The sequence below is a fragment of the Hibiscus syriacus genome, unplaced genomic scaffold (genome assembly GCF_006381635.1).
Source record: "Hibiscus syriacus cultivar Baekdansim isolate YM2019G1 unplaced genomic scaffold, ASM638163v2 tig00003041_pilon, whole genome shotgun sequence".
NCBI classification, from domain to species: Eukaryota; Viridiplantae; Streptophyta; class Magnoliopsida; order Malvales; family Malvaceae; genus Hibiscus; species Hibiscus syriacus.
In genome coordinates, this window is record NW_024061960.1 from 6,151,104 (window position 1) to 6,178,629 (window position 27,526).

The window sequence follows — 27,526 nt, forward strand, 5'->3', positions numbered from 1 at the left end:
TTAGGTATCACTGAATTTAAAATTCAAATATTAGATATTTTAGTTGAATATGTAATGTTATATATAAATTTAATTTGTGTAGTTGTGCATATAATATTTTAATTTTATTTGATTTTCAAAAATTATTAAATTTGATCTATAAATAATACTATTTAAAATTTAAATATTTTATAAGAACCTATTTAGTGACTTTAATGATAAAAGAAAATGTTATTCTTTCTAGAGGATCCAGATTTGAACAGTTGTGTTTGCAGGGTGCATATGCACTGTCAATAGATTAAAGAAAACTTTGAATATATACTATCTTATAAAAAATAGGATATATATGAGGCATGATCTGTTCACACCGTATAATTTTTTTTAGTTTCACACCTTTTAGGATTGTTGGATGAATGAAAATAAACATATAAGATTAATAAGTGGCGGATGTATGTTGATGTTAGGGTGGGCATGTGCCCACCTGAAATTTTCTAAAATTTGAATTTTCTTCTTTAAAACTCGAAGTTTTTTCTATTAATATATGTGTGCCCACCCTGAAATTTTATTATGTCCACCCTAAAATTTTATCGTATCCACCTAAATATAAAAAGTTTATATTATTGATATATGTGTGTGCAGCCTTAAAATTTTTTATAGATACGCCACTGAGATTAATTGTAACATCCCAAAAACCGGGCTAGTGACCAAAGTGTAAGATTTTAAAACTTGGTGGTTAAATTGTTATAAATTGAAAAGTTCAGGGACTTAATTAGAATTTCTTTTTGTAGGATTGTTTAACAAAGATTGAGAGATGGAAAGGCATAATGGTCATTAGACAAGAAATGAATAAAAAAATCATTAGTGGAGGTATTATATACACGTGGAGAATGAGAGGAAATGAAAGAAAATTTTGGAGACATGGTTCAACTATCTTCTTCTTCTCTTCCTGTGACTCCATTGGTAAGGTGAGTTGGTCTCAAGTTGATTGTTCCTTTCATTTTTAAGTTGGTTATTATTCTTGGAGTGTTAGGAAAGCTTGAGAAAGCTTAAAGAGAAGTAGAAATTAAAAGAAATTCAAGTTATGGGTGATTAAGTAAAAAGGGTTTTTGAGTGAATTATTGAGAAATAGTTAGTAAATGAATTTTGAAGTGAAATTTGATTTGTCATAAGCTGAAATAAGAAATCTAAAGTGTTAGAAAGGATTAAGAACAACATTGATTAATTGGTATAATTTTTGGTTTCAAGTATGCTATTGAGATATTGGATGTTTAGATGTGTTAAAGTGATATAAGTTGATTTGGATAAGTGTAGTTGAGTTTAAAGGCTTAAAAGGAGAGTAAAGTGAGGAATTTAGCAAAGTTTTGGAAAATTTTCGGGTTAAATGAGTAAGTTATGGGCAAGGGGTATCGGTACTGAATAAACAGTACCGATATTTCAAAGCAAAAAAAGGTGACATCTGAGTTTGTGTATCGATACTAGAAGAACAATATCGATACCATATGGTGAAATTGTACGAATCAGTAGTATAGTATCGATACTAAATGTGTAGCATCGATACCAAGGGTATTAATACTAATGGACAAGTATCGGTACCATTTTTAAAGATGTAATTCCAGAATCTAGAAAGGGTATCAATATTGAAGTAAAGTATCGATACCACAGTAAGGAAGTATCGGTACTGTACCTTGGATACTGATACTATTCAGATTGAAATTGTGAATTAAGTGCTTCGTTTAGCTTATGTTATTAAGGATTGATTATAGTGATATGAATTCCGATATTTATACCAATCGTATTATTGTGTAGATATCGAACGAAGGCAAGTTCAGAACGATTCTAAGACATAAGATCAATCAAGAGTGCTAAGTGTTTTGCTTGACTAAGTGAGGCTAAGGTGAGTGAATATTACTATAATATATGATTATATGGAAATAAGACTTGCGATGAGTCTATTTTCAATGTTTTGATTTCATGATTTCATGAATACTAGTATATTGTTGAAATGGTTTATATGTGTAACATGAATACACACATATATCTAAGTGTTATATGCAATGTTCTACATGATCTATGTGTTACATGTCATCCTACATGTTACATGATTTATGTGATTACATGAAAATGTGATGTAAGCTATATGACTATAATCTATGTGATTGTAAGTCTATATGATACAAGCTATGAGAAATGTGTAAATGGTAAAGCCCATGAGTATGTGATATGAGAGCTAAAGGTATAATTGGCATGCCAAGAGTCAAGGGTTCTATGCGGTCCTTCGGGACAATTATACGTGGTCATTCGGGACATTTCTACGAGGTCCTTCGGGACATTTCTACGCGGTTCTTCGGGATATTTCTATGTGGCACTTCAGTGCAATTTCTACTCCGCACTTCGGTGCAATTTATGCGAGCTATGGTGACAACATTAGTGCACAACCTCAATGCACTCACATACCTTATGTTCTCAATGAAGTACCATGGGCTATTAAAAGAAAATATATAAATGAACATTGCATGATAATGCTGGTATATATATGTGTATGTATATGTTATATGATATGTTCTATGGTTTATGTATTATATGATTGTATGAGATGCTCAAATTATGTTAAGTGTTTAAGGTTTTATTTTACACTTTCTATGTCTCACTAAGTCCATGACTTAGCGTGTGAGTGTTTCACACATAGGTGCAACGAAGCAGGAAGAGCAAAGCTAGGATCTGTCAAGATAACATATATCTACCAAGGATTAGGTCAGAAATGATTTAAACAGTATATTCTTTTGTTATGTTGAATTGTGTTGTCATGTAATTAAATGTTTAAATCGTGTATGCTCTGAACAGATTTTGTAAACAGACTTGTTGGATTTATGTAAATTATTAGTTTTTATTTTCAAATTGAGTTTGAATTTTCATATTTACTTTTGGATTCAGGGCTCCACCATTTTTATACAAATGTATGTTTAAATTTGAACTATTTTTTTAAAGTAAATGTTTTGAAAAGTCAATGTGACACCTTGGATTTGTATCCGTGTCGGATACGGGTTGGGGTTGTTATATTAACAGTAAGAAATGATAAGATATTCACAGGAAAAAATAAGAAGGTGATCTCAATCGTTTATTTCACACTTTCAACAATCATAAAAATATGTAAAATTAAAAGTTGTACACTAAATATAAATAGATCATAACTATCTTTATATATATTATAAATATAGATGTAGATATTGTAGATATTAGTGTTAACTAGAAATGTTCATTTTGGAAAAAGAAATAATATTTACTTGATTATTTGTAGGGGTATAAATGAACTGTGAGTTCAGCAGCTGGTCATGAATCGTTCGTATAACGTTTGTTTATGTTTGTTTATTAAGCTAAATAAATGAGTATGAACAAAATTTTTATGTTCATTTAATAAACGAATGAACACAAACATAGGTATGTTTGGTTTATTTATGTTTATGTACAAGCTCGTTTATTGACTTGTTTATCGACTCGTTTATAAGCTCGTTTACTCAATTCTTCTTTTCTTTTTATTTTTTATATTTTAAATATTTTATGAAGGTTTGGACTCAATTGAAAATAAGGTAAACGTTGGAGTTTAAATTGTGAAGTATAAGGAATTAAAGGATTTAAGACATAATTTCACCATTTTTCTTTAATTGGCAAATTAAAGGGTTAAAATAGTGTTGGTTTTTGAACATTAAGCAAATGTTAAATGAACATATTCGCGAACGTTAAACAAATGAACATGTACACTTCTAAAAATAAATAGACGAACACAAATACAATACTGAAAATTTAATTGAACATGAACATCTTCAAAAATAAACAAACAAACACAAACATAAATTTATTATTCAACCTCGATTCACATGCACTCTTTTAATATTCAAAATTGAATCTTTATTGCGTGGCAGTGAATAGCTAATCGTCTATATAAGGTGATACGCTAACTATGCTAAAGATTCACATTCAACTCAAGTATTGGTTTCTGGGCTTCCCTTGCTAGTGACCATTAGGCATGTGTAAATTTGGGTACCCGGATTTTCAGGTACCCGGAACTTCCGAGTCGATGATTTTTTGGCCCGTGTCCCGATCCAGATGTTACGGGTACTCGATAATCGGGTACCTGGTAGTCGGGTACTCGGTACCCAATTTTTTATTTTTTATTTTCAAATTATTAATTTAAAAAAATATACACAAATTTAAATGTTCGAAACTTCGAATTATATACTCTAATATCCGAACATAAAATTTAAAAGTTCGAAATACAAAATCAAATAATCCATAATATAAATAATTCATTATATTATATTATATTATATTATATTATATTATATTATATTATATTATATTATATTATATTATATTATATTATATTATATTATATTATATTATATTATATAAAAACTAATCGGTTACCCAGAAAAACTAGATTTTGTGATCCAGGCCCGACCCAGTAAATGTCGGGTCGAGTACCAGACCCGACTGGGTAATTTTTTTTAGAAAATTGCCCGGATTTTTAGGTCCTGACGGCGGGTTGGGTCAACCGAGTCGGGTAGTTTTGCACACCCCTAGTGACCATGGCTCAACTTCAGAGATTGGAATGTTTGTAATCACCAATTTTACCAATATTAAAATAATAATAAATAATATAATAAATAATTAAAAAAAAGGAATGAGAATCCCTGAATATATGGGGCATTCAATACCCCGACTACTATTGAAGCCATAGGCACAAGCATGCCCTTACCATCTCCACTCTCGTTGCCACCGTCACTGTGCCACCAACCGATCCCAACTCAACCACATTAGATGACATGCAAAAAAAAGGAAATGAAATTTGTAATTTGGGGTTATATAAAACCCACAACAAAATGTAAAGAGAGGGGGCTCGAAAAAAAATGTAAACGAGTTTACCTATATTTTTTTCGATCAATAAAAGCAAGGAAAATGGATTCTTTCCCTCACCATTTTTTCAAGTAATAACAGAGAGAGAACCATTTTTTTCAACAACAAAATACCAAATTATATTTTTCCATTTTTTTAACTAACCTTACACACTACCAAAAAGAGAAGAAGAAAGGAAGGTATACCTTCTCGATTGAACCTCTCACCAGCGATCGAGGCTTCCTTCGGTGAGTCGCAACGGTGAGAAAGAGACGAGGGAAAGAGGAGTGGCATACCTCGAGATCGACCTGATCCAACAGTGGATGGCGGCGATCGGAGCCTTGGAGAGCCGAAAAGTCTCAAATTAGGAGGTCGATACGAGCCATCCAATGAATTTTGGTGTCAAACGGCCACCGGATACGACGACCGGCACGACGGGCGGAGGTGGCTAAAGTGGTCGCCGGGTGGGCGGGGTTTAGAGAGAATGAAGAGCTTCTCTCTAAAAAAAGAAAAAACAAATGAGAAAAAAAGAGAAAACAATGATATAAAGCGTATTTATACCCAAATCAAAAGGCGTCATTTGGACTATAACTATGCGTTTTGGTCCCCAATGGTCAGATCATGTCCGCAACCAATTTCACCTTTGATTTCTTTCAATTTAGTTACCAATTTCAATTTAATTCAATCAATTTTAAAATTAATGTCCTCATTTCGTTATTTACCATTTTTATTTTCTAAATTAATTTCTGGTTTATTTTCTTACAGGTCCCCCTATATTTATTGTGCTTTTACATTTTGATCGCTGGACCTCCCTTTTCTAATTTATGCATTTTTATCATTCTATTTTCTTTATTTTAATTTAGTCACTATTATTTTTCATTTATTTGAAATTGGTCATTGATTTTTGTTTTGTTTTATTTTATTTTAGTCACTTGATTGATTATGCTTTATTATTTATTCATGAATTTTGGGTTGTACTTTCAATTCATGCATTTTAGTCACTATTTATTTATGATTTAGCTACTATTTTTATTTTATTTCATTTAGTCCTTGTTGTTTAAATTAAGAATATTAAACCTTAATATGACCTTGTGGTGACCAGCCCTAGGGTATGATTCTCGATATGCATGGTTTGAGTAGCAATTAAAAATTAATCTCTAACTTATAATTTTATTTGATTAATTTATTTTCTGTAATTTATATTTTTGCCCTTTAAATTTTTGTTATTTTAATTTGTGCATTTATTTTTTAGTATTTGCATTACAATCCTTTAAATTTCAACTTTTAATTTTTTGTACTGATTTTATTTAATCCTTATATTCTGATTTCTTACATTTTGGTCCTTTTACTTTATGTTTTAATTTCAGCTTTGTATTTTTAATTTATTGCAATTTAGTCCATTTATTTGGTAATTGCTTTTAATTGTTGTCTTTAATTTCAATTTCTTTAAATTAGTTCTAGAATTTTAGATTTTAATTATTAAATCTCTTAATTTAGATTTTTTAATATTTTAGTCATAATCTATATTTTTTGTTTTAGGTTTAATCCTTAAATTAGGTGAATTCTTAATTTGGCTTTTGTTTGAGGTTCCAAGTTAGTCATTCAATGGTCCATAATTGATTAAAGTTTATTAGGATTAATATTAGAGCCTCCATCTTAGGCCTAGTTTCACCTTTAGTCCTTAAATTAGGAGATTTCTTAATTTGGTCCTCGCTTTTGCTCGAGGTTCCACTTTAATTATTCAAATTGCAATAATGATTAAAAATAATTTAAGTTAATATTAGAGCTTCCTCTTTAGATTAGATTTCAATTTAGTCCCTTTAATTTGGGGAGTAATCTGAGTTGGCCCTTGCCTAAATGCTCAAGGGACCATCACGATTATGCGATTCAATAATTGTTTAAAATCAAATAGGATTAGCATTAGAGCCTACATTTTTAGGTTTGAACCTCTAGGTTCTTTAATTCTTCATAATTTGATACTTTAAGCTAGAAAAAACATTAATCTACCATTAGTTTAATTAAGATTAATAATACATTGTTTGATTGCATCTTGTTTTAAAACCTAAGGCAATGTTCACTTATTAGGGAGTCAATAGTATATCTCTCGCATGTATGCTCAGGGGTGGCTACCGGTGATTCCCGAAATAAGTCGACATCCTTTTCAAGACTGTACCATAAATTCTAAAATCGAGGCAATATCCGGTTATTGGGCACAATAGCTGATCTCTCGCATTCATGCTAGGGGGCGAATGCTATTGGCTTTAATAAACGAATATCCTTTTTAACTTTGCATCCGTAATGATTTTTAAATTAGATAAAATTCAAACTCAAAATTTTCGATTATAAATATAGGGTAATCAACTACATACCAATTTTTGGGCGTTGCGGGATGCTAATCCTTCCCCACGCGTAACTGACTCCCGAACTTATTTTCTGGTTTTCGCATACCCTAAAACTTGTTATTTTGATAAAAATAAAATATTTTATTAAAATCATCCGATTTTTATGGTTTCCCGATCGCACCTTAAAATAATTGGTGGCGACTCCTCACATTTCAAAATATTTTCAAAGAAAAACCCCTAAGTCGGTTCTTGTTTTTCCCCGCCAGGGCCAAAAACGATGTCCACAATGCCAATTTGAGATGAAATCCTCAGCTGATAAGTTCTTTGATGTGTACAAGAACAAAGCCTACCTGATACCAAAAATGTCCAATCAAACAGTTACTGATGTAAAACTTCTTCAAGGCGACTGGAATTCTGAAGGTTCTTTTAGGCTATGGCATATTGCTGTTGCAGGTAAGCAGCCTATGGCCACAAATACCTAAAATCTTTTCTTCACATAATCAAATATTTTATGTTGCTCTCTTGCAGGTAAGATTGAGCCTGTTAAGGAAATGATGGAGAAGGTGGATGACACAAACAGGACCATTGTTTACAAATTGGTGGAGGGTGATATCATGAATGCATACAAGGGTTGAAAATCCATCAGTAACGTGATGCCGATGAGAGAGGGAAGCTTGGTGAAATGGACTATGGAATTCGAGAAACAAAACGAAAACATCCTTGATCCCGTCAAGTACGGTGAGTTTTTGACCGCCTTGTCTAAGGGTGTCGATGCTTACCTTCTCAATGCCTAATTAAATAAATAATAAATGATGTCGTCTTTAAATAAATCATATGAAAGCACTTGAATATTGTAAAATAAATTGGCTTCTTCTGTGTACCAGAAGCATGATTATCAAGTACGTCTAATGTTGTTGAGAATGAAAATTATTGTAACCTTTGTTTTACGTATCAAATAGCATGCTTCCCTTAATCGTTGTAGGGTAATTTCGTCCTAACGTGATTTTATCTTTACTTTTTAATCGTATGAAATTTGTCATAAAAATCATCATTTTTATTTTTAGGACGGTGATTGTTATAATATCGATGTGATAGACGGCATTAACATGACTATCCATGTTATTGATATAACAGTTCAGTCCATATGTAAATGATGACATGATAAAAGGATTTAGTGAACTCTTTTGTGCTAAGTTCGATGACATAATGGGTTTTTTTATTGTGTTCGAAGGTATAATTTGTTGTAACTGAAAATTTGATATTTAATCTTTATGAAAATATTTATAAAATCATTAAAAATACTTTGAAATTTTAATATTTTTAGATTTTGCTTTTTTATGTTTATAATTTATCATTTTATAACTCAACTTGTTGCGGTCCAAAAATTAGATTCAACCTGGGGTCCAATAAACCTTAGTTTTGGATAGTTTGGTACTAACTTTTAATTTAATTTTATGGGTTTTACGGCCCATAAATCGATCGATTGATTGGGTTAAACCCAGTTTGTTGAATTAGTGGATTGTTTAGGCCAATTGGACTGCAAGCCTTTTTTTCTTTTAAGTCTTAAAATTTTGGGCCATGAGATTTTGATTAGGTCCATTTTTGTTTTTAAATATTAGAGTATGGGGTTATTGTTTTGAAATAGGTAAATATGTATATTTTAGTACATGACTTAAAGAGACAATGTACTATTTAAGTTTTAATTTTATCTTTTTAGGTTTTTTTCTGAATCTAGTCTAAAAGTTTAATTTGGTATTTTATTTCCTTTAGTTCAATAAAGTATTTGCACCTGACTTTATGATTCAAATTGATACTTAAATTTGATGACATGGTTCAGATAAATCAGTAACGTAAGTATAAAGTTGGACCAAAAAAATTAATTGGAGTACCCATTTGAGTTAAGAAATCAAATTCATATATCTAATTAGAGAGAGAAAAAACTCTAAATACTAAATTGAAACTTAAAATAAATACATTTCCTTTTACCACGGATAAATCTAAGGTGAATACAAGGTATTATCTATTTAAATTCTTTAAAATCCTTTGACAATTAAACTTATACCTTGTATACGCGGTACTTGAACACAGGACCTCAAGTAGGGGTGGGAATAGGCCAGGCCAGGCCAGGCTTTAATAGGCCTGGGCCTGGCCTACATTGATTTGTATTGGCCTGGGCCTGGCCTGTGGCCTGTCAAAGGCTTTTATTTAGGCCTGGCCTGGGCCTGTTTAAAAGTCTGGCCTGTTTAAAAGCCTGTTTAACAATAAACATTTAATATTTTCAGTTTAGCCATTAATTTTAGAGTAAAATCCTTATTAAGTCACTCTAACTTAGTATATTTTACAAAGTAGTCACTCTAAATAGGCCTGCCTATCAGGCCTATAAGGCTTTTTAATAGGCCTAAGCCTGGCCTGTTTAGTTAAATAGACTTTTAAAAAGGCCTGGACCCGGCCTGTTTAGTTAAATAGGCCAGGCCAGGCCAGGCTTTATACAGGCCAGGCCCAGGCCCCTGGAGGCCGGCCTGGCCTAATCCCACCCCTAACCTCAAGTGATAATGACAAATTCCTTACTCATTAACGTCATTTAATTTGTAAACCAAACTTTTTATGAAGTCAATATGATAATTACTTCCACAAAAGAATGGCAACATTCTGTGCCATCAATGACTTGGATTCTTCATGGAAAAGATCAGATCAATTAAACTATCCCCTCTGATTTTTTAGAGGAAAACAGAAAGAGTGATGATGAAAACGAAAATCAACCACCACAGCTTGTAATGCGACCTACATTGATTAAAATCAATTCAACCTCATCTTTGGGTGGTTGATGATACTGTGATGAACTATTAGCAATTCCAACAAAGTATGCAGCTTTTGTAGGGCCTCCTTTTATTAGCCATGCTTTCTATACTGGAAATAATAATCAAGAGAGAGATAAGGTAGTTGCACTTCTTTAACTCACAGTTTTAAATGCCCCATCCCCTCTATAATGGCTCACAGGCAAACATTCATTTCATTGGGTGGGGGGAATACCATACACTTTCCTTGCAGAAACTCATAGCTTCTTCTCATACTTCCATAGAATCTTTTGAACTTCTCAAAACTTTTTAATATTTAAAGAAGGAAGTTCTCTCCTTTTTTCCAAGTCAATATTATATTTCAGAAGGATTCTTTTTTCTATGGGTTTAGTTTGACACAAAACCGATTCTTGAGGAAGTTTCCATGACTCCTGTCCCCTTTAGAGGTTCAACTTAGCTGATTACACTAATCAGTAGAATTCAGAATTTAAAATTAGGTAAACTCCCGATTTGATCACCCACTTATTACTTAATTTCTATTTTATTCACTTAACTATTTTTTTTTTCAAAATCATACCTAACATTACGTTTTGGTTCTGTTTGGGTCACCCGTTGTTAAAAAATTAACGATGATATTAGCGTGTCACCGTAAAGTAACATGATGTTAGCATTGAAAAATAATTAAAAATGTCATATCAACATCACATATTCACATCTTTAACGGTGGGTGATCAAAATATAACCAAACCATAACATTATGTATGATTTTAAAAGGAATAATAATTAGGTGACCAAAATAGAAATTAAGTAACAGATGAATCACCAAATAATAGTAGTATTCCCTCATTGGCACACTGTATATACGTGAAGTTACAACTATGATACAGTTTGGATATATTAAAACCGTAGCCTACATCTCTAGGCTGAAACCCTAATAATAGTAGTATTCCCAGATGTCAGAAATTGCCTCAACTTCAACATGTTTCAATTCTTCATCTTTTCCTTGATGGGTAATTAAAATTGATTGAAAAGAGAGAAGCAATGGTTTGGTTTTGTCCCATAGTTTTCATAGATTTGCACTCTCATTTATATTAACTGAGTGAAGTAGAGTGCATATAATTGTTTGGTAAGGAGTGGAACTGTTGTAAATAAATGAACTGAGATGTATCCATAGACGACGAACAAGAAAAATTGAATTAGATTTTATAACACAAGGAAGAGAGACAATGGAAAAGATCGAATGGAGCTGAAAACAATGTTGAATCACGTGAAACATAGTTTTATTGATCTTTTTTTGGTTTAACATCGTTATCTCATCTATTCATGGATTATTCGGAATCTGGTTTTGGAGAGGTTCATTGCAGAAAATGGAAGGGGAAAGGGAAACCAGCGTGATGGGCAGGCATAGCAGTTGCAGAACATAGTAAAGTAGATAAGTGAAAGTAATTGCATTAATGCAGAAGGCAAATTATATTGAATCTTATAGGATTATAACAGGAGAGAAGGTACAGAAGAAACAAGAGCATTAACACTAGCCTTTCCCCTTTTCTTCCCCTTTTTTCTCATAATTCTCTAGATCATTGCTAAAGCTTCACTGCCCTATAAAATCCTCATTTAAACCTCTCACTGAAAAGGCTAAAGTCAATACTCTCCCATTCACTTTAATAAATAATAATACAAAGAAAAACGAAAAAACTGGTGACATGAAAAAATAGCAGAAAACTTCCCTAGTTGTGAAGAGGATTAGGACCCGTATGAACTACCCTCTTATCATCTTCATTTACAGTGTCTGCTGGATCATCTTCATTCCCAGAAAACTGAGATAGGCTTGATGGAGCATGAAAAGAAGCAGTGTCCAAAAACTGGACTTTCCTTGGGGGATGACTAGTAGTGCTGGTTTCATCATTATGAACAGCACAATGGGAACTAAACTGAGAACAAATCAAGATAATATACATGAAGAAAACTGCAGCTCTAACTCCACTAAATCTGCCAGTGCCGCCTGTAAGAATTGTCATTGCAGCTGAAGCATAAAAGGACCAAATGGGATAATGCTGAGTTGCTCTATACAGTACAAAAAAGAAGGGAGTTTTGAGTTGGTTCTCTCTAAATCTATGGAATTTGAGAGGAAAAGAAAAGCTCCTTACCTTATTGGTGTGGTCACATGATCTTGACCCTTGATTCCCGGGAACTTCTTAATTTTCCCCTTCTGAAATCTTTGGACTTAGCACCTTTTTACTCTCCCACTGCTCGCATTTTCTTTGCATATGTTTTCTAGTTTTGGTTTCTGTTTGTTTATTACATAATGAATGTACTATTTTTTTTCTTTCTTTTTTTTCACTCAAATGTTGCTGGGAGAGTGTGTTGTGAGAAGCCAGTTCAGTCTTAATAGCCATTGTCTGCGGGAATATACACTTTTATATTGTTGTTTGGTGCACCATTGCCCTTGGGTAAAACAACACTTGACGCTCTCCCACTCTTTCCATTTGTACCACTGTTACTGTATTAATGAATAAATTGAATTGTATGACCTACAAATACCCTTCCTTTGTATTTTTATATACTGGACCTAAAATGGGCTAATTATTCTTTCATCCACGTCAATTAGTATGGTTATATATCACGGGGTCATTACTCTCCTACCGATAGACATATTTGATAAAATGTATAACATCACCATTTATAAATTTTAACATTTTCTTTTTCTTTTCTATAAAGATTAACGTCTCTCACCATATTTATGTCTAAGATCTCTATTTACATTTTCAAAAACAACTCAAGGCCCAAAAATCCTTTCATCTCCTACATTCATTAACCACAAAAATGGGTATTTACGGGCTTTAAATTAGCGAATGAAAATGTAAAACAAACAATTCAAATGCCTAATAGGTGTGGTGTAGCCCCGTCCTTCAATAAAAAACAAACCTCAATGTTCAAGAAATTGGAGCCAACTTGTACGAACCAAGTTACGTTATCTCTAAATATTCAAGCACCAGAAATTGCAAAAGGTATTTAAGTTTGTATTATCAAATATGATTGAAAATCTTTAAAACAGATTTATTTTGTAATCACCCTAAACTAATAAAAAATGATAAAATACACCAATAATCTTCCGAGTATAGGATATTATTTTGTTGAGTCTTCCAACTATTAAAAGTTACAAAATGATTATCTATAATCAATGAACCATTTGTATACTTTACCCAAAATAAAAATTAAAGCCAACCTTTCGCCATAGCTGATAGCTCAGACCGTAGCCCGTATTTTTTGTTATCTTAAAGTTCATACAAGCCTTTTAATTATTAGTCCTGTTGCTGCTTTAATTATTAGTGCTGCGGTTGTTGCTGCCTATTACACTCAATTTGAAAGAAAATTTGTGGCATGCCATGCTCACGTGCAAGTGTGTGTTTGTATATATAGAGGGAGATATTAGATATTAGACTACAAAATTACATAATGTCCATATGAAATTGTTGGCTCTAATTAAAAAAAATGATTGTCCTTGTTCTCATATGTAATGGGGCAAGGAAAGATAAGAAAATAGGTTGTCCCCAACACTAGGTTGAGAGCAGCTTCCGTAGGAGACCTCCAAAATATGAAATACCCTCCATGGGACTCAATCCTACGACCTCAAATTTAAGAACCTTGTGCTCTACCAACTGAGCTGGATGGTCATTTCTTGTTGGCTCTAATTACATTCCTAGAAAAACTTGTACAAAAAAAGAAGGAAAAAGACGGCAACATTTCTAGACAAGAATAAGCAAAAACCCTTGAAAAACAACTGCTGTGTTTTCTGCACAAGTTTAAAGACAATACAGATGTGAGACAAATGTCTGAAACAGACCAATGACTAAAAATGATTAAAGGATTAAATATCCAGCAAGAATTGCTGAGAAATTCTTGGAATCTAAATGAGTTATACATGAAAAATAAGGACCCTGATTTCTGACAATATGTACACCAAATTCCTCCCCGTCTTAACACTTCAAACTGAAATTATTTTACAAACAATAACAAAACTAGGGTGTGAAAGTATACAATGTGTTATACCAACAGCCTTACTAGATACAGCAGCTGTAACCGCAATCGTGAAACAATCTCTCCGGTTAATGATGGGATTACCCCTCGTAGAAAAATTGTCGATCTCCTGTTCTCTGGCATCATATACAAAAAGATGCAACTCCCCATCAACTCAATCCTGGTGAAGTAATTTGATCGATAGATCAATGTGACCTCTGAAAAAAATCATCAAAGCTCCCAAAACCTGATCGTGTGCCCTCTTGCAACATGAAGAGGATAACAAAATTAAAAAGTCGGACACAAAAAGCGGGGCCAGCAGCAAGTTGTGCTCACTAAATCATACAGGTATAAGAAATGCTCCTCAAAATCCCTCTCCAAGTCGATCATGTTCCTGATGATGTTCTTGATGCGGCTGATTTGTTTGTACGACACATGCAATCAGGGCATGGAAAAGTATATATCGAATCACTAGGCCTTTTCAGCTCAAATCCCTTAGAGTCACTATGAGACCGCATATTCAGCATTTGTCGCTTAAAACTTTTCCACCTGGAATAAAAAGGAAAGTGAATTGAATCCAGCAATTTTTATTACAAGTAAGAAGCAACTGCAAGACTAGCAAAAAAGATAGTTCTTTCAATATGTATTTCTTCATGCTTATCTAACTGCCAATATTTCCAAGACTTGCAAACTTTCAATAGTACTGCTAAGAATTTTTCTTTCCACCCTACAGAAGCCATTAAACGTAGGAGAAACTAATCCCTGTTTTGGCCCAAATCTTAATAGTGATTACATATCTTACAATCATTTTCACCCTCCTTTTTTCGCCCACTAAATCAATCATTTTGGTCCTTTCAAAGAAAAAAAGGCAACTAAAAGTATATATAGATTCAGAAATAAGATAAATGCATACCCAATATTAGGATTATCAAACACTAATGCCAACTTCCGCTTGTCTGGTCGAATTGTTTTGGAGTGTCCTCCATTCAAGTATCTCCTGTGGCCCATCAGAAAATGAGGAAAATTCCCACCTTGAGTAGTCACAAATACCTCACTATGAAGGCAGACAGTATAATCTATGGCAGCCATTCTGGAAGAGAAGTTCTGAAAGCAGTTATCCAAGTTAAAAAGTTGAATATAATATATGTACATATATATATCGAAGAGGGTGGTGAAATCTTCTATATTTCAACCTTATATGGTGCAAGTTCTTCCTTGGTCGCCAACATCTCTTTTGTTTGCAAGTTGGGAAACATTTCTAATAATGAAGCCATTGTTTTCTCAGCATTGTATATTTTTCCAGAAGCCAAAAAGATATATGTATTGTTATCAAACCCCATTCCTCTAAGCATCAATCCAACCTAGTAGGTGCAAGAAAACAGAGTTATAATTGATATGAGAAACTATACTGTGTCTGTACATGTATGATATATTTTTTTAATACAAGAACATCATAATCAATACAGTAGCAACATTTACCATGTCATGTCGATATATTTTTTTTAATATGTAACTTAAATATGCCAACTCTATTAAGGCCAAGCAACAGACTAACTAAACCGTCAAATAGCCAAAGAAATTCCTAAAGGCAAGTCCAAAAGCAACAGTAAGTCATCTTTCTTAAGATTTCATTACTTCAAGCAGCAGCAGAATTCATATAGGAGTTGTCACATTCTGAGGTCAGTCCTTGAAAGATACAAGAATGTTTATTTAGTTACTATATTTGGGTAAATTGAGTCTCTACTATTTTGACTCAATTAGTACAAATAAAAGATTCTGACCAGGTAATGAATCCTAGGGCACTCCTTTCCTCCTTGTGTGGATTAAGGAACTATTGTTAAGTTCCGTTAATCACCAAGGGGGTTTTATTGAGGCCTTTTATTCCTATCAAAAAAAAAATTACAATAAAATTAATTCTTTTTGCCAGGTAACACATGCTATATAAACTTATTGAAAGCAGTCTAAATTTTCTAGTTTCATTTGGTGCTATTTATTAGATAATGAATAGAGAAATTTCATCATTTCATCAGGTAATATAAATATTTTGAGAGCCTCTGATACCACCAGCAAACAAGACAATAGATAATCAACTAATCAAGAAAACCTATTCATAAAGATGTCCTTTTACCTACACTAATCTCTGAGTACCATCCCAATCTAAAGTGAAACCAACAATACCTCTAAAGGAGTAAGTGGACATTTCCCATTTATTCTGATTGCTCCAGGGCGTATAACTCGACCAGGTTTTGTAAACTTCCCTTTCCAACCTCTTTCCCTTGCTTTTATCATGTCTTGTTTTTCCTGCTCCCCACCATCAAATACGCAACAAGAGAAGGCAACCATATCCTGCACATTAAGAGTGTTATACACTTCTTGCAAAAAAAAGGAGTCGATAAACTACTAGTTTTTAACAGTGAAAAACTATGGCAACTAACAGTCATAGCAGTAACTTTTTATGCTAAGAAGACAATCATGCTACTAACCTCCTCAAAACGAAGATGTACAGAAACATACTTGCCACCACTATTTGCACTGATCTCTTTCATTCTCGCAACCAAAGTTTCCCCAAGGTTTAGTATTGGACTTGAAAACCGTAAAGCTTCATAATTTGCCAAGCACCTGAGTCTTTGAACAGCTGGAGGAGCATCAAATGATAAGCGATTTGCAAAAGGAGAAATCCTTATAATCCTGAGTCACTCAATCAGAAAGCAAGTAGGTTAAATTAAGACAACCATAAACAGTGTTTATTAATGGATAAAGACAACTAGACGAGAGTAAATTGGTGTAAATATGCTGATCTATGCTGCATGCATAGAAAGAAAGTCCTGTTTTTCTCCATGCAATGTTGCTGTAAGCAATAATACTTAGAATCACCACATGTCACTCAAGTAAACAAGCTAAACTTAAAATGTAACAATTATGCAACAATTATGCAACAATTATGCAACAAAAGCATCAAAAGAGTTCAAACTCACTTTTCTTCAAGGAGCTTGGGTAGGACTACATCCTTAAAATAATGAATGGACGACCATGCTTTAATTCTGAAGTTGTAAACATTGGTCAAATTGTGATCAAATCGTTCCATTATGTACTCAGGAATCTTATCAACAATCCGTACATCATTCTTCAAGGCACTGATGAAATAATCTTCATCATAGATATCTTTGAATTTGCTGGAAAAGTTAAAAGTTATTTGAACTTCAATTGACATGATAACAAAATGATTGGTAACATATACTCATATTTCATGATGATTATAACTAACAAGTGTAATGCACAAGAGAAATGATGTGCAAACTAATAATTGAGGTACATGAACCAAGAAAATTGGAAATCAAAGCTATTTTTTGTTCAAGGAAATTTTCAAAAACTTCTATTGCTTCTCTTTGATGGTACACTAACAACATGACATGACAACTCAAAAAAGATTATCACAAACCTGGGATCTCTCCATATGCTATGAAAATGGAAATTTGGGATTAGAAGTGTTGCATTAAGATAGCCAGCCACAGCAACTGCATTGCATATCTGCAAAGTATAAAAAACCAACCATGTAGAGATCATAAAATAGGCAAGCCTTAATAAAATGGAGGTAAAACATAAGTGCTTAATATAAACAAATGAGAAATAAAACCAACCGATGTCCTCTGCTGATTTAAGCCTCCATTAGCTTCAACATATATGTAACCATTTGATTCAGGCAAGCCTATAGTAGTTAATAGAAAAGCCCAGTTTTAAACAAATGATGATAGTCAACAACCAAAAACCATTCTCATGAAAATAAATTTGGAGAATGATTACACACATGCACATAGAAAACAAGCAAATACCTCAAATCTGCAAAGCACCAGAAATGGCACATAAAACTCTAAACGAGAAACATTTACACTAGAATGTTAATGAGGCACCTGAGTTCCAGACATACTAGGATTTTGCCAAAGTTCTGACAAGTTATTCTCAGACACGGACACACGGTTGGACTGCCAAATCTACTCCCTCTCAATGGCACTCTCAAACGTCGTTACTCAAACTCAACTTATGGCGAAAGAAATCATAACCAAAAATAAATATGTTGGTATGGGATAGTTCCACACACCTGAAGCACAAACAATGTTATTTCTAATGCTATAAGGTCTCCTAGGCATAATGGCTAAGAGTTATTGCAAAACTTAGTCAAATTCCAGGTATGACAATACTATTTAAACTGTCATCAACACAATAAGCCAATTGCAATCCTCAGTACTCCCAAGATCATTGACTTACCAGCCTCGAAACCTACTCAATCAATAACTGAGTTGTTTGACATTTAATCAAATGATTTGTAAGTCTAAACTAGAATTTTACATGGGCTTGAAAATTATATAAATAAGGGAGGGCCAGGAAGATCCAGCAAAAGATTTTAACTCTTCAAGTGTCCAATTCCAACTCCTTTTTGGCATGTACCATTGATTTAGAAAATTACTACTATTCCAATTTTTTTAGTCAAATTTTGATGCTTGCAACAATTACCATCAAACCGAAAAATAAAGTAGACGGTACACGGTAGATACAAATTAAAAGGAAGCAATTTGTTACCATTCGCCAAAAGTAATGCCAATAATGAGATTCACTGATATGGATATTACTTGTAATATTTTTATATTTATCAGAAAATTATAAAATCCCAAAATATCAATGAAAATACAGAAACATAACTACAACCTGCTTAATATAAAATGAAGCGAATAAGCCATAGTTGCATACCTTCAGATGACTTATTTAAACAAGGCCTCCACTCCCCCCCCTTATAGAAATTTTTCCAAATAGTCGAAATCTACAACAAATTGAATAAGTTTAGGGAAGATGTAAATTGCAACAATCAAGTTAAAATGCACAAAGCCTTCACCATGCAACCATTGCAGTATAGACTACATAAGTTAAATGGACACTTCAATTGCATGGCATCGTAACTCATACAAGCAAATAAAAGATGCACAAAATTGAGTTATTCATATTCCTCTTCTGCAAGAGACTATTATCAAATTACCAAGTTAGGTCTAGAAGAAGCAAATCATCAATAAATCACCAGTGCTGCACTTTGAAAAGATTTAATCAATCAGAGGAATCTTCTGATTTGAATTCACTTGCACAGTAAACGGACCTTGGTACAATTATCTTCACTATAAAGAAAAGAAAAAAGACAACTGGCTAGACAATGTAGTTTCCCATGTTCTTCAGATCCAGATACGATCCTAAAGATTGTTACAGCTGGAAATGAAGCATATACAACAAGAAACAAGGGTCTACTTCCTCAGCAAACAACAGTGAAGTTTAAATAAAAAAAAAGGAATAATGCTAAAAATGATTCCTTGATTCAGCATTTTACCTCTAGGGAATCTTCAAATAGGGAAAAAATATAGTCAGCTTGTTGTTTCTAAACTTTCAAGAATTGGAAGAACTATTCAGAAATCTCATGTCTAGCTCAAATCATTAACAGAATTGGAAAAGAAATATAACTAACTATATCATCCAAGTTGCTGAAAATTCCACCACAATCCAAACCAAAAAGGAAAAAAGAAATCAAACAAAAACACAAAATTTGGAATGGTTCAACAAACAAATCCGACCCAAAAGAGAAAATCTTACCTAAAATCCATCCCGCAATAATAAGATCCAAGAGGCCATCAGAATTGAGTAAAAAGGAACAGATCGAAAACAAGTGACTCACCGCATCAACAGAGGAATTATCGGCATTCATATCAATGTTAAGCTTCTCATAAAGCTGAGGACTCCGGTAAACGGAGCCGGGTATGGGTCGGTGTTTAATAACGGGAACGACATCAAAGGAAACGGTGCCCATATAAAGAAGCATCCCAGAGATGTAAATGAGAGGAGCAAAAAGGAAAATCCCTTGTCGACGAAGAAGAACCGAAAGAAGTAACCAAGCGAGACGATGGGCAATGGTCCTCCCCGGTTGGAACGGGCTGAACCGGCCCGACTTCCTCCCCTGGCGGTACCTCGGTGAACGCAGTGGTGATGACGGCGGTGATGGGGTGCTGCGACCGCTACTTGGAATCCTATTTTTCGGGTGCATTTGAAAAAAATAAGAAACGCAAACAATCCTCTGTTTGTTTTTAAATTGTCTTTCTTTAGTGGCTATGTTATAGAGGAAGACAAAAACAGTTTTTTTCCCCTCTCCTGTTGGTGTTGGTGGGAGGAGAAAGAATGAAGAAAAGAATAGAAGACGAAGGAAGCGAAATGGAAAATATATTTGGGAGTGCCTTTACTTCCAAAATAATTAATTATTACCATTTCTACTTCTTATTTTGTAAGAATTTCCAAACTATACTTTTTTTTTTTATCTAAATGGGTGCCTACAATATTTTCTTAGTTCATCTAGGTATTTAACGTTATAAATATGATCACTTTAAGTGTCTGAGACGTAACAGCAGTTAGTTTTCTTCGTTAAGTGATATGTGTAATAATCTAGTTATTTTTAAATTTTTTTAAATATTAAAAATATTATTATATTTATAAAAAAAAACTTCAAAATCCCTAAAATCTTCAAATCCTAACATTAACCTGTCGTCGCCGACATAGTCTTTGCCATCATCCTAGTTATACGCCACCATAATTGTTGTTGATTGACCGTCGAAATCACGTGGGATCGCGATTTTCATCCTAAGGTTCGTGGGGTATAAATCATCGATTCACTGTTGATCAGTCACGATTTTCATAGGTGTTTTGATCGTCTGAGGAGGTGAGATCGGGCAGAGCTTCATCAACGGCAAAGGGTGATGGGCGATGTGGGTTTAGGGGTTGAAATGAAGGTTTTTAAAGTTTTGGGTTATTTCAAAATTTGTATTTTCCTTTTAAAAATATATATAATTTTATTTTTTTTATTTTATATATATATTTTAAATTATCATATTGTGATGCATGTCATTTAACAAAGGAAATTAACGTCGTTGACGGCCCGAATACCTAAAATGATAATGTTTGTAACGTTAGTCACTTAGATGAGCTAAAAAATACTGTAAGCCCCTATTCGAGAAAAAAATAGTATAGTTTGAGTGGTTATTTAGGTATTAAGCCTTGTAAGAATTCTTTTCATATATATCATATTCTTATTTACTTCCAATTTTATTATCTCGGAATTTATTTCTATATCAAAATCTACACTTTTAGATTAACTGTTTTATTAAATATTTATCTAACATATTTTAAATCAATTTTGTAATGTTTTAATCCCCACTCCTAATATAAACGTTGGTATGTAAAAGTATAAGACATCCCCGTAAGTAGGGCTGAGCAACGAAACCGAGAAAACCGAAAAATCGATATGAACCGAATAAAACGGTTCGGTTCGGTTCGGTTTGGCTTTAAACGGTTCGGTTTTCGGTTCGGTTTAAAGGCTTCATTTTTTTTGATTCGGTTTGGGTTTTCCATATGGAACCCATTTGTTCCATATTGAACCGAATAGACAATTTTTGTAAAAAAAATTATAGTTTCAAGTGATTTTTTTATTGAAAAACCGAACCGAAAAACCCGAACCGTTAAAAAAACCGAACCGAACCAAAAAAACCGATTTCGATTTTTTCGATTTTTTAACTATTCGATTTCGGTTTCGATTTAAATATTGAAAATCCGTTTATTTCGGTTCGGTTTAATTTTTGGTAAAAAACTGAACCGAACCGAATACACCCCTACCCGCCCTACCCGTAAGGTGTTAAAGAATTCTATGTCCATCTCATCGGGGAATATAGATGTACTTTATTGTCTAATAAATGATATTAATGTACTTAAAACTATTGATAATTTATTAAATTAGATTGTTGAGATTAATTCTTTGTTTTTTTTCAATAAATATTTTTTTATTTCTTATTGTTGATATTAATTATATATTTTTACTCGTCTAACGATGTTAAATTTATGTAAAACTAAAAGAATTTATAGGATCCTATCTCTTATCATAGGTTTATAATTATTGAATTATAAACATTGTATTTAGAAAATATATTATTTTTTATATAAAAAGATGTTACTTTGGATTAATTAATAATAATTATTTATTGCTAACGTAATATTATTACATATAAATAAGAGATGATATTGTATATAAAACATGTTTAAAGTAATGATGTGATATATAATATCAATAAAAATATTACTTTTTATTTTATTAAATTAATTTCATCCAAGGTGATAATAGTATGCATCATTCTCTTATAGAAAATATGAAAAATTAAAAAAGAAAATACAAGTGGTCGGACTTAAACTTAGCTTTAAGATGTAAAACTCAATATTGAACCACCAAATAAAGTAACATATGATACATTTGGCAAACACATTCTTAAATTAATATATTTATAATATTTTTGTCAAAAAAATTATAATATATATTAGTATATTTAATTTTCTTAGCCTATCGGTAACGTATACAAACCCTATAAACGTAATAGCTCAAATCATAAACTTTCAAATAGAATAATACTCACATCTACATAATATCACTTAATATGTTTTTGTATATATCCTAAACAAGTTATTAGGGTTTAGGGTTTACTCTTCCCTCAAATATATAAATCTATTATAGGGTATTAGGGTTTAGGGTTTACCCTTCTCTCAAATATAGCAAAAATGAAGATACAAAGCAATGAAGTGCTTAGAAAAGGTCATTATATTGGGGGGGGGGGGGAATGAAACAAGAGTCTAATCTAATTGATTTTGGAAGGTATGGCCATTTGTATCGTTTTCATTTCAATGTTGATGTGAAAAATAATGGTCCCTAAAGAGCGAATACCAGACCTCAGCATCACAAAAATTGACACATACAAACAAAACTAAATGACGATAATTTAATTGTCTTAATCAACAGCTACCACACCAGAGAGCAAGCAGATTGTAACGAAGTCCTCGTCAGAAAAGGAATATGGAAGAATTTAATTCTATTTGCAATTCTCTACGAAACAGTAATTTAAATTCCAATGATTAATCGGTTCAATTAAAACCTCCCCAAAATTGCAAAATTCTCATTGGAGGTTGATGAACATACTCTATCCCCAACACTTGGGGACCCCCAAACCTTGTCAAGACACCAGCTTCGGCTTCTTTAATCACCGATTCAATTATTAGATCATGAAACTACAAAAAGTCCAACTTCACTCCAAAACATTAGGCCCATTCAATGAACTCTATAACATCTCTACTCTAAGCCTACTTGGATTAACTTGAATCATGTTAAAATTGACCCATGACGTTTCATAAAATAAAATTTAGTCAACATTTTATATTCGGATAAAATAATTATTGATTTGGTGAAACCATTAGTCGACTAATGTGTAAGTGTGCCACATAATTAGTTATGTGTAAGTGGCATGTGACATGTCATCACGTATGCACACGCAATATGTGTCATGTCATCATTTATGTACGTATGATATGTGTCACGTCATCACTTTAGATATATAAGATTTGTTATGTCAACGACAAACGTTAATCATTAATCAATTAACGATTTCTATCTAACCAGAGATCATTTTATCCAGAATGAAACGTTGAGATTAAAGTGTTGAAAAAAAGAATATGGGTCAAAATGACTATTTAACCAAACTTTAAGAGTATTTTTTGTCATTATGAATATATATATATATATATATATATATATTTTTTGGAAATCGCATAAAAAAATTAATACCAAAAATAACATCTATTTTAGATATTTTAGATATTAATTTTTAATTTTGTGATATTTAGGTAAAAAAAAAACCTAATAAAGCTCTTTAATATTTTAAAATAAAGTCACTTATTCTATAAGAAAAAACATTGTCGTGAATTTTTTGTTTATGAATTATTAACAATAAAATCATTAAGTGAGACGGGATACTAAATTCTTTCATTTAAATATTCGTTATAACATACGTTCACGTAATAGAAAAATTAATATAAATGTATATGAATGCTTTAAAGTTTTTAATATGAATTATGAATATTAGGTTATATAACACTTACAGTGCAGGTGAAGAGAAAATCTATATAAAAAAAAGGTAAAATTAATATTAACACCAAATATCAAACACAGTTATAAAATGTTTTAGAGACCAACCAGTCTTCCATTTAAAGATTTTTTGGGATGTAGTTTAAGATATTTAAATTTTAAAAATTATAATATTATTAAAAGATCTATTTTTTAATTGTCAACACACCCTTTCGTCCGGGTACAACACTCTCAACAATCTCGATTTAGTGGGATTTAGAAAACAAACATAACGTTAGAGTTTTACTAAGATTCAAACTCCTAAAAATATGATAGAGTTTTACTATGATTTAAACTCCTAAAAATATGATAGAGTTTTACTATGATTCAAACTTCTAAAAATAGGATCTATAAGCATTATAAATAGTCATTGTAACTTACTATTATAACACACAATTTATATACGAAATACGAACATAAAATTTAGAGTAATCAAAACATTATTTTTTGCAAAGTTTCGAAGGCAACAAAGGTAAAAAAAACCTTACATTTTTCAATTGTTAAGCTTGCATGTGTCGTTTGTTTCTTGCTTTCGATTTGTAAAACCACAAAAACTCAAAAGGCCGATAACCTGAGGGGGGTTTTTCGAAATTAACTTTTTAGATCTACCCGAGGATATTTTGTGAAAATCGTTCGGACATTTGGAAAGAGGAGGGAAAAAGCTTTAAAAAATTTAATTTTTTTATATTTTATTTTTTTCTTACTATTATTATTATTTATACTTCATTATTATTGTTATTATATTTTTTATTTTTTATTTTGTTTTTTTAATTTATTATTATTTTTTAAAACATTTTATTTATATGCATATTCATTATATTTTTTATCTTATTTTATTTTATTTCCCTACCATTATTATATTTTTTTCTCTCTCTATTATTTATCTATACGTATTATATATATATATATATATATATTCCATTTATTTTTTTTTATTTTTTTCAAATATTATATTTATTATTACATATATTTTATTTAATATTCTTATACCCTTCTATTTTTATTTTCTTTTATTACTCTTTACTTACTGTTTTTATTATTATTATTATTATTATTCTATTTTATTTATTTCTATTTACCCTTTTTTTCTTCTATTTCATTTTTATTTTTATTTCTTATCTTTATTTTTTTATCTTCTTTACAGTTGTTTTATTTATTTGTATTTTCTTCTTATTTTTTTATTTGCTCGTTTATTATGTATATATTATTATCATTATTATTCTTTTTTTTCATTTTATTTTTCTTATCGTATTAATTTTTATCTTCACTCTTTTTTTTATTCCTTTATTTCGGTCTTTTTTTTTAATTTTCTTTATTCTATTTATTTTCATTTTTTATCTAACACGTTTATTGACTCTCTTAAGGGTACACCTTTAAAACTATCTAAGGTAAGTAATTGAGATCGTATTTTTACCTTTTAATTTTAAACTACAATTTTCTTAATTTAAGACAACTATAAATTGTGTAGTATCGAAAGGGCAGTTCAAGGGTGCTAACCCTTCCTTCTGTAACCGACTCCCGAATCCGACACATCTTTGAAAAGACGCAGATCAGGTAAGAAATAGGGTATCTGATCAACCCATTTGTTTTAAAATAAATGATCGGTGGCTACTCCAATTCGTTTAATCCAAGTCGAAGCCCAATTCCGAGGCCCACCCGGAAAACGGTTCCAACAGCTTGGCGACTCCGCTGGGGACAGGTAAGTGAGTCAGGCCAAAGTAATTTACAGTTGTCTTTTTAAGGAAAAGGGCAAGTTTAAATTTTAAGGTAGCATTTCGATCTTTATTGCTTACTTTTGATTATATTTTCGAGTAAATAGTTGTACTAACCGTTTTCTAATAATTTCAACCTTCAAAGCTTGTTTCTCACTTAATGCTCTAAACCTGAGTTCCAAACCCTATTTAAGTGGGGGTGAAAGTGACGCCTTCGTGTGAATTTATTCACCGCACAGGCCTAGCAAGTAGTCTTCGATATTCATATACCTTATGTCTTCGTGTGAATTTATTCACCGTGCGGGCATAAGGGAATGTTTCCTCTCGAGTTTAACTTAGTCCACACAAGCTTGTAATGGGCTTAGGACTAAGGGTCTGGTAAGCCCAATGGGGCACCAACAAGGAGAACTCGGGTACTTTTTTAGAACCTAAATCGAGAGATTACAATGAATTAGAGCCCACCCCGAAACCTCATTCCAAACCCTAGGCTGCTTTGATTTTATTTCATGCTTTACTTTCTGTTCAAAGCATGCGAACTAGACAAATATGCGGTTAGGATTTGTTTGAAATTAGCATGCGGGATAGAGATCATGTCCGGGTAGGAATAATAAGCATGTGGTGTAGGATTTTTCATTTTTATTATTGTTTTGATTTACCTCACTAACTTTTTTATTTTTGTTCTCTTTTATTTTAATTTTCATCATTTGTATCATTAAAAAAAAGTGTTGATAAAAAAACGTGTTCGTTAAACGTAAATAATTCGTATTAATGGACAAAGGGGTTGTAATACAATAGGTGAAAAACGCAAGAGTTCGGCTATTGTCAGAAAAGAATCAGAAAGAAAAAAAGAACAATCTGCAAGGCAACTATGTGTCACATTCAATCAAGGAGATGTGGTGCCCACAATCAAGTACATCACAAGTCAAATTTTAAAAAATATGTTGACAAAGGTGACAGGGGCAAGACGAGAAAAAGGTTACTGACCTCGAGAGTCCCTTCAAAGACAATAAGAACAAGATGACAAAACGATAGCTGATTTGGAAGCCATTGTCGACAAATTCAAGAAACAATCGAATGAACTTTAGATAATCCCTTTGATGGAGGATTTCAATGGCGTTTCCGTTATAGAACAGGTTCAGCAAAGGATGAAAACTAAAGATGCAATCATTCGATACTTCTAGGAACATGTACAAAAGCAGCTCGTCACTTGCACGGTTTGGCCAGAGAAGTCGGAGCGGTTCGGCAGGGTATTCGACCGGTGATAGATGGAGGGATAAGACTAGTCAACTTTTTTCTGGTTTAAAAGATTTAGTCCGGATGTACCTTTAAATATGTTTATTGTCTCTTAAAAGATAAAACACTTTTATCCAAATAAGGATTATTTATAATAACAGACATGTTTTCGGATCAATGCCTCAAACATTTCATGCATTTTTGCATTTTGCATCTACATTTCATTTGAAGTATTTTCATAAACATGAAATTTCTTCATGGAGGATTCGATGGAGTGTTCTTAACCACGTGACACCACATGAAAGCAAGATTTTAACAATTAAAAGAAAAATTGAAATCAGTACAGTGGGAGCCTGATCAGCTTATTATAGGACTAAGCCTGTCAGGATGATCTGAGAAAAGAGTCCACATATCCTAAGGGCTACAATGTTGAAGTTGTTTGCAGTTACCACATAGGAAGTTTCAAACATTGATCTAAGAACTGTGAGCGCAAGATCCAAAACCTGATGGATTCAGGGGCATAGACAGTCGAAGAAGGGGGCA

At 32.3% G+C, this 27,526-nt stretch overlaps 1 protein-coding gene across 2 annotated transcripts; it reads right to left on the reverse strand.

Annotated features, from left to right (window-relative positions):
* Nucleotides 1–486: 486 nt before the first annotated feature.
* On the reverse strand, nt 487–20,212 carry LOC120170117 (protein ESMERALDA 1-like). Of its 2 annotated transcripts, XR_005520727.1 has the most exons (11): nt 19,731–20,212; nt 18,767–18,836; nt 17,662–17,729; nt 17,463–17,551; nt 16,999–17,196; nt 16,507–16,711; nt 16,202–16,369; nt 15,217–15,384; nt 14,937–15,127; nt 13,991–14,572; nt 487–497 (listed from the first exon to the last, which is right to left on the reverse strand). XR_005520727.1 is itself a non-coding variant. In XM_039178132.1 (10 exons), exons 1-10 carry the CDS (start codon nt 20,094–20,096, stop codon nt 14,410–14,412), a joined length of 1,686 nt encoding a protein of 561 aa, XP_039034063.1. In that variant the 5' UTR covers nt 20,097–20,212; the 3' UTR covers nt 13,767–14,409. The 2 variants fall into 2 exon arrangements, 1 of the variants encoding a protein (XP_039034063.1); XM_039178132.1 differs by lacking the exon at nt 487–497 and having other exon boundaries at nt 13,767–14,572.
* Between the last annotated feature and the right edge of the window lie 7,314 nt (nt 20,213–27,526).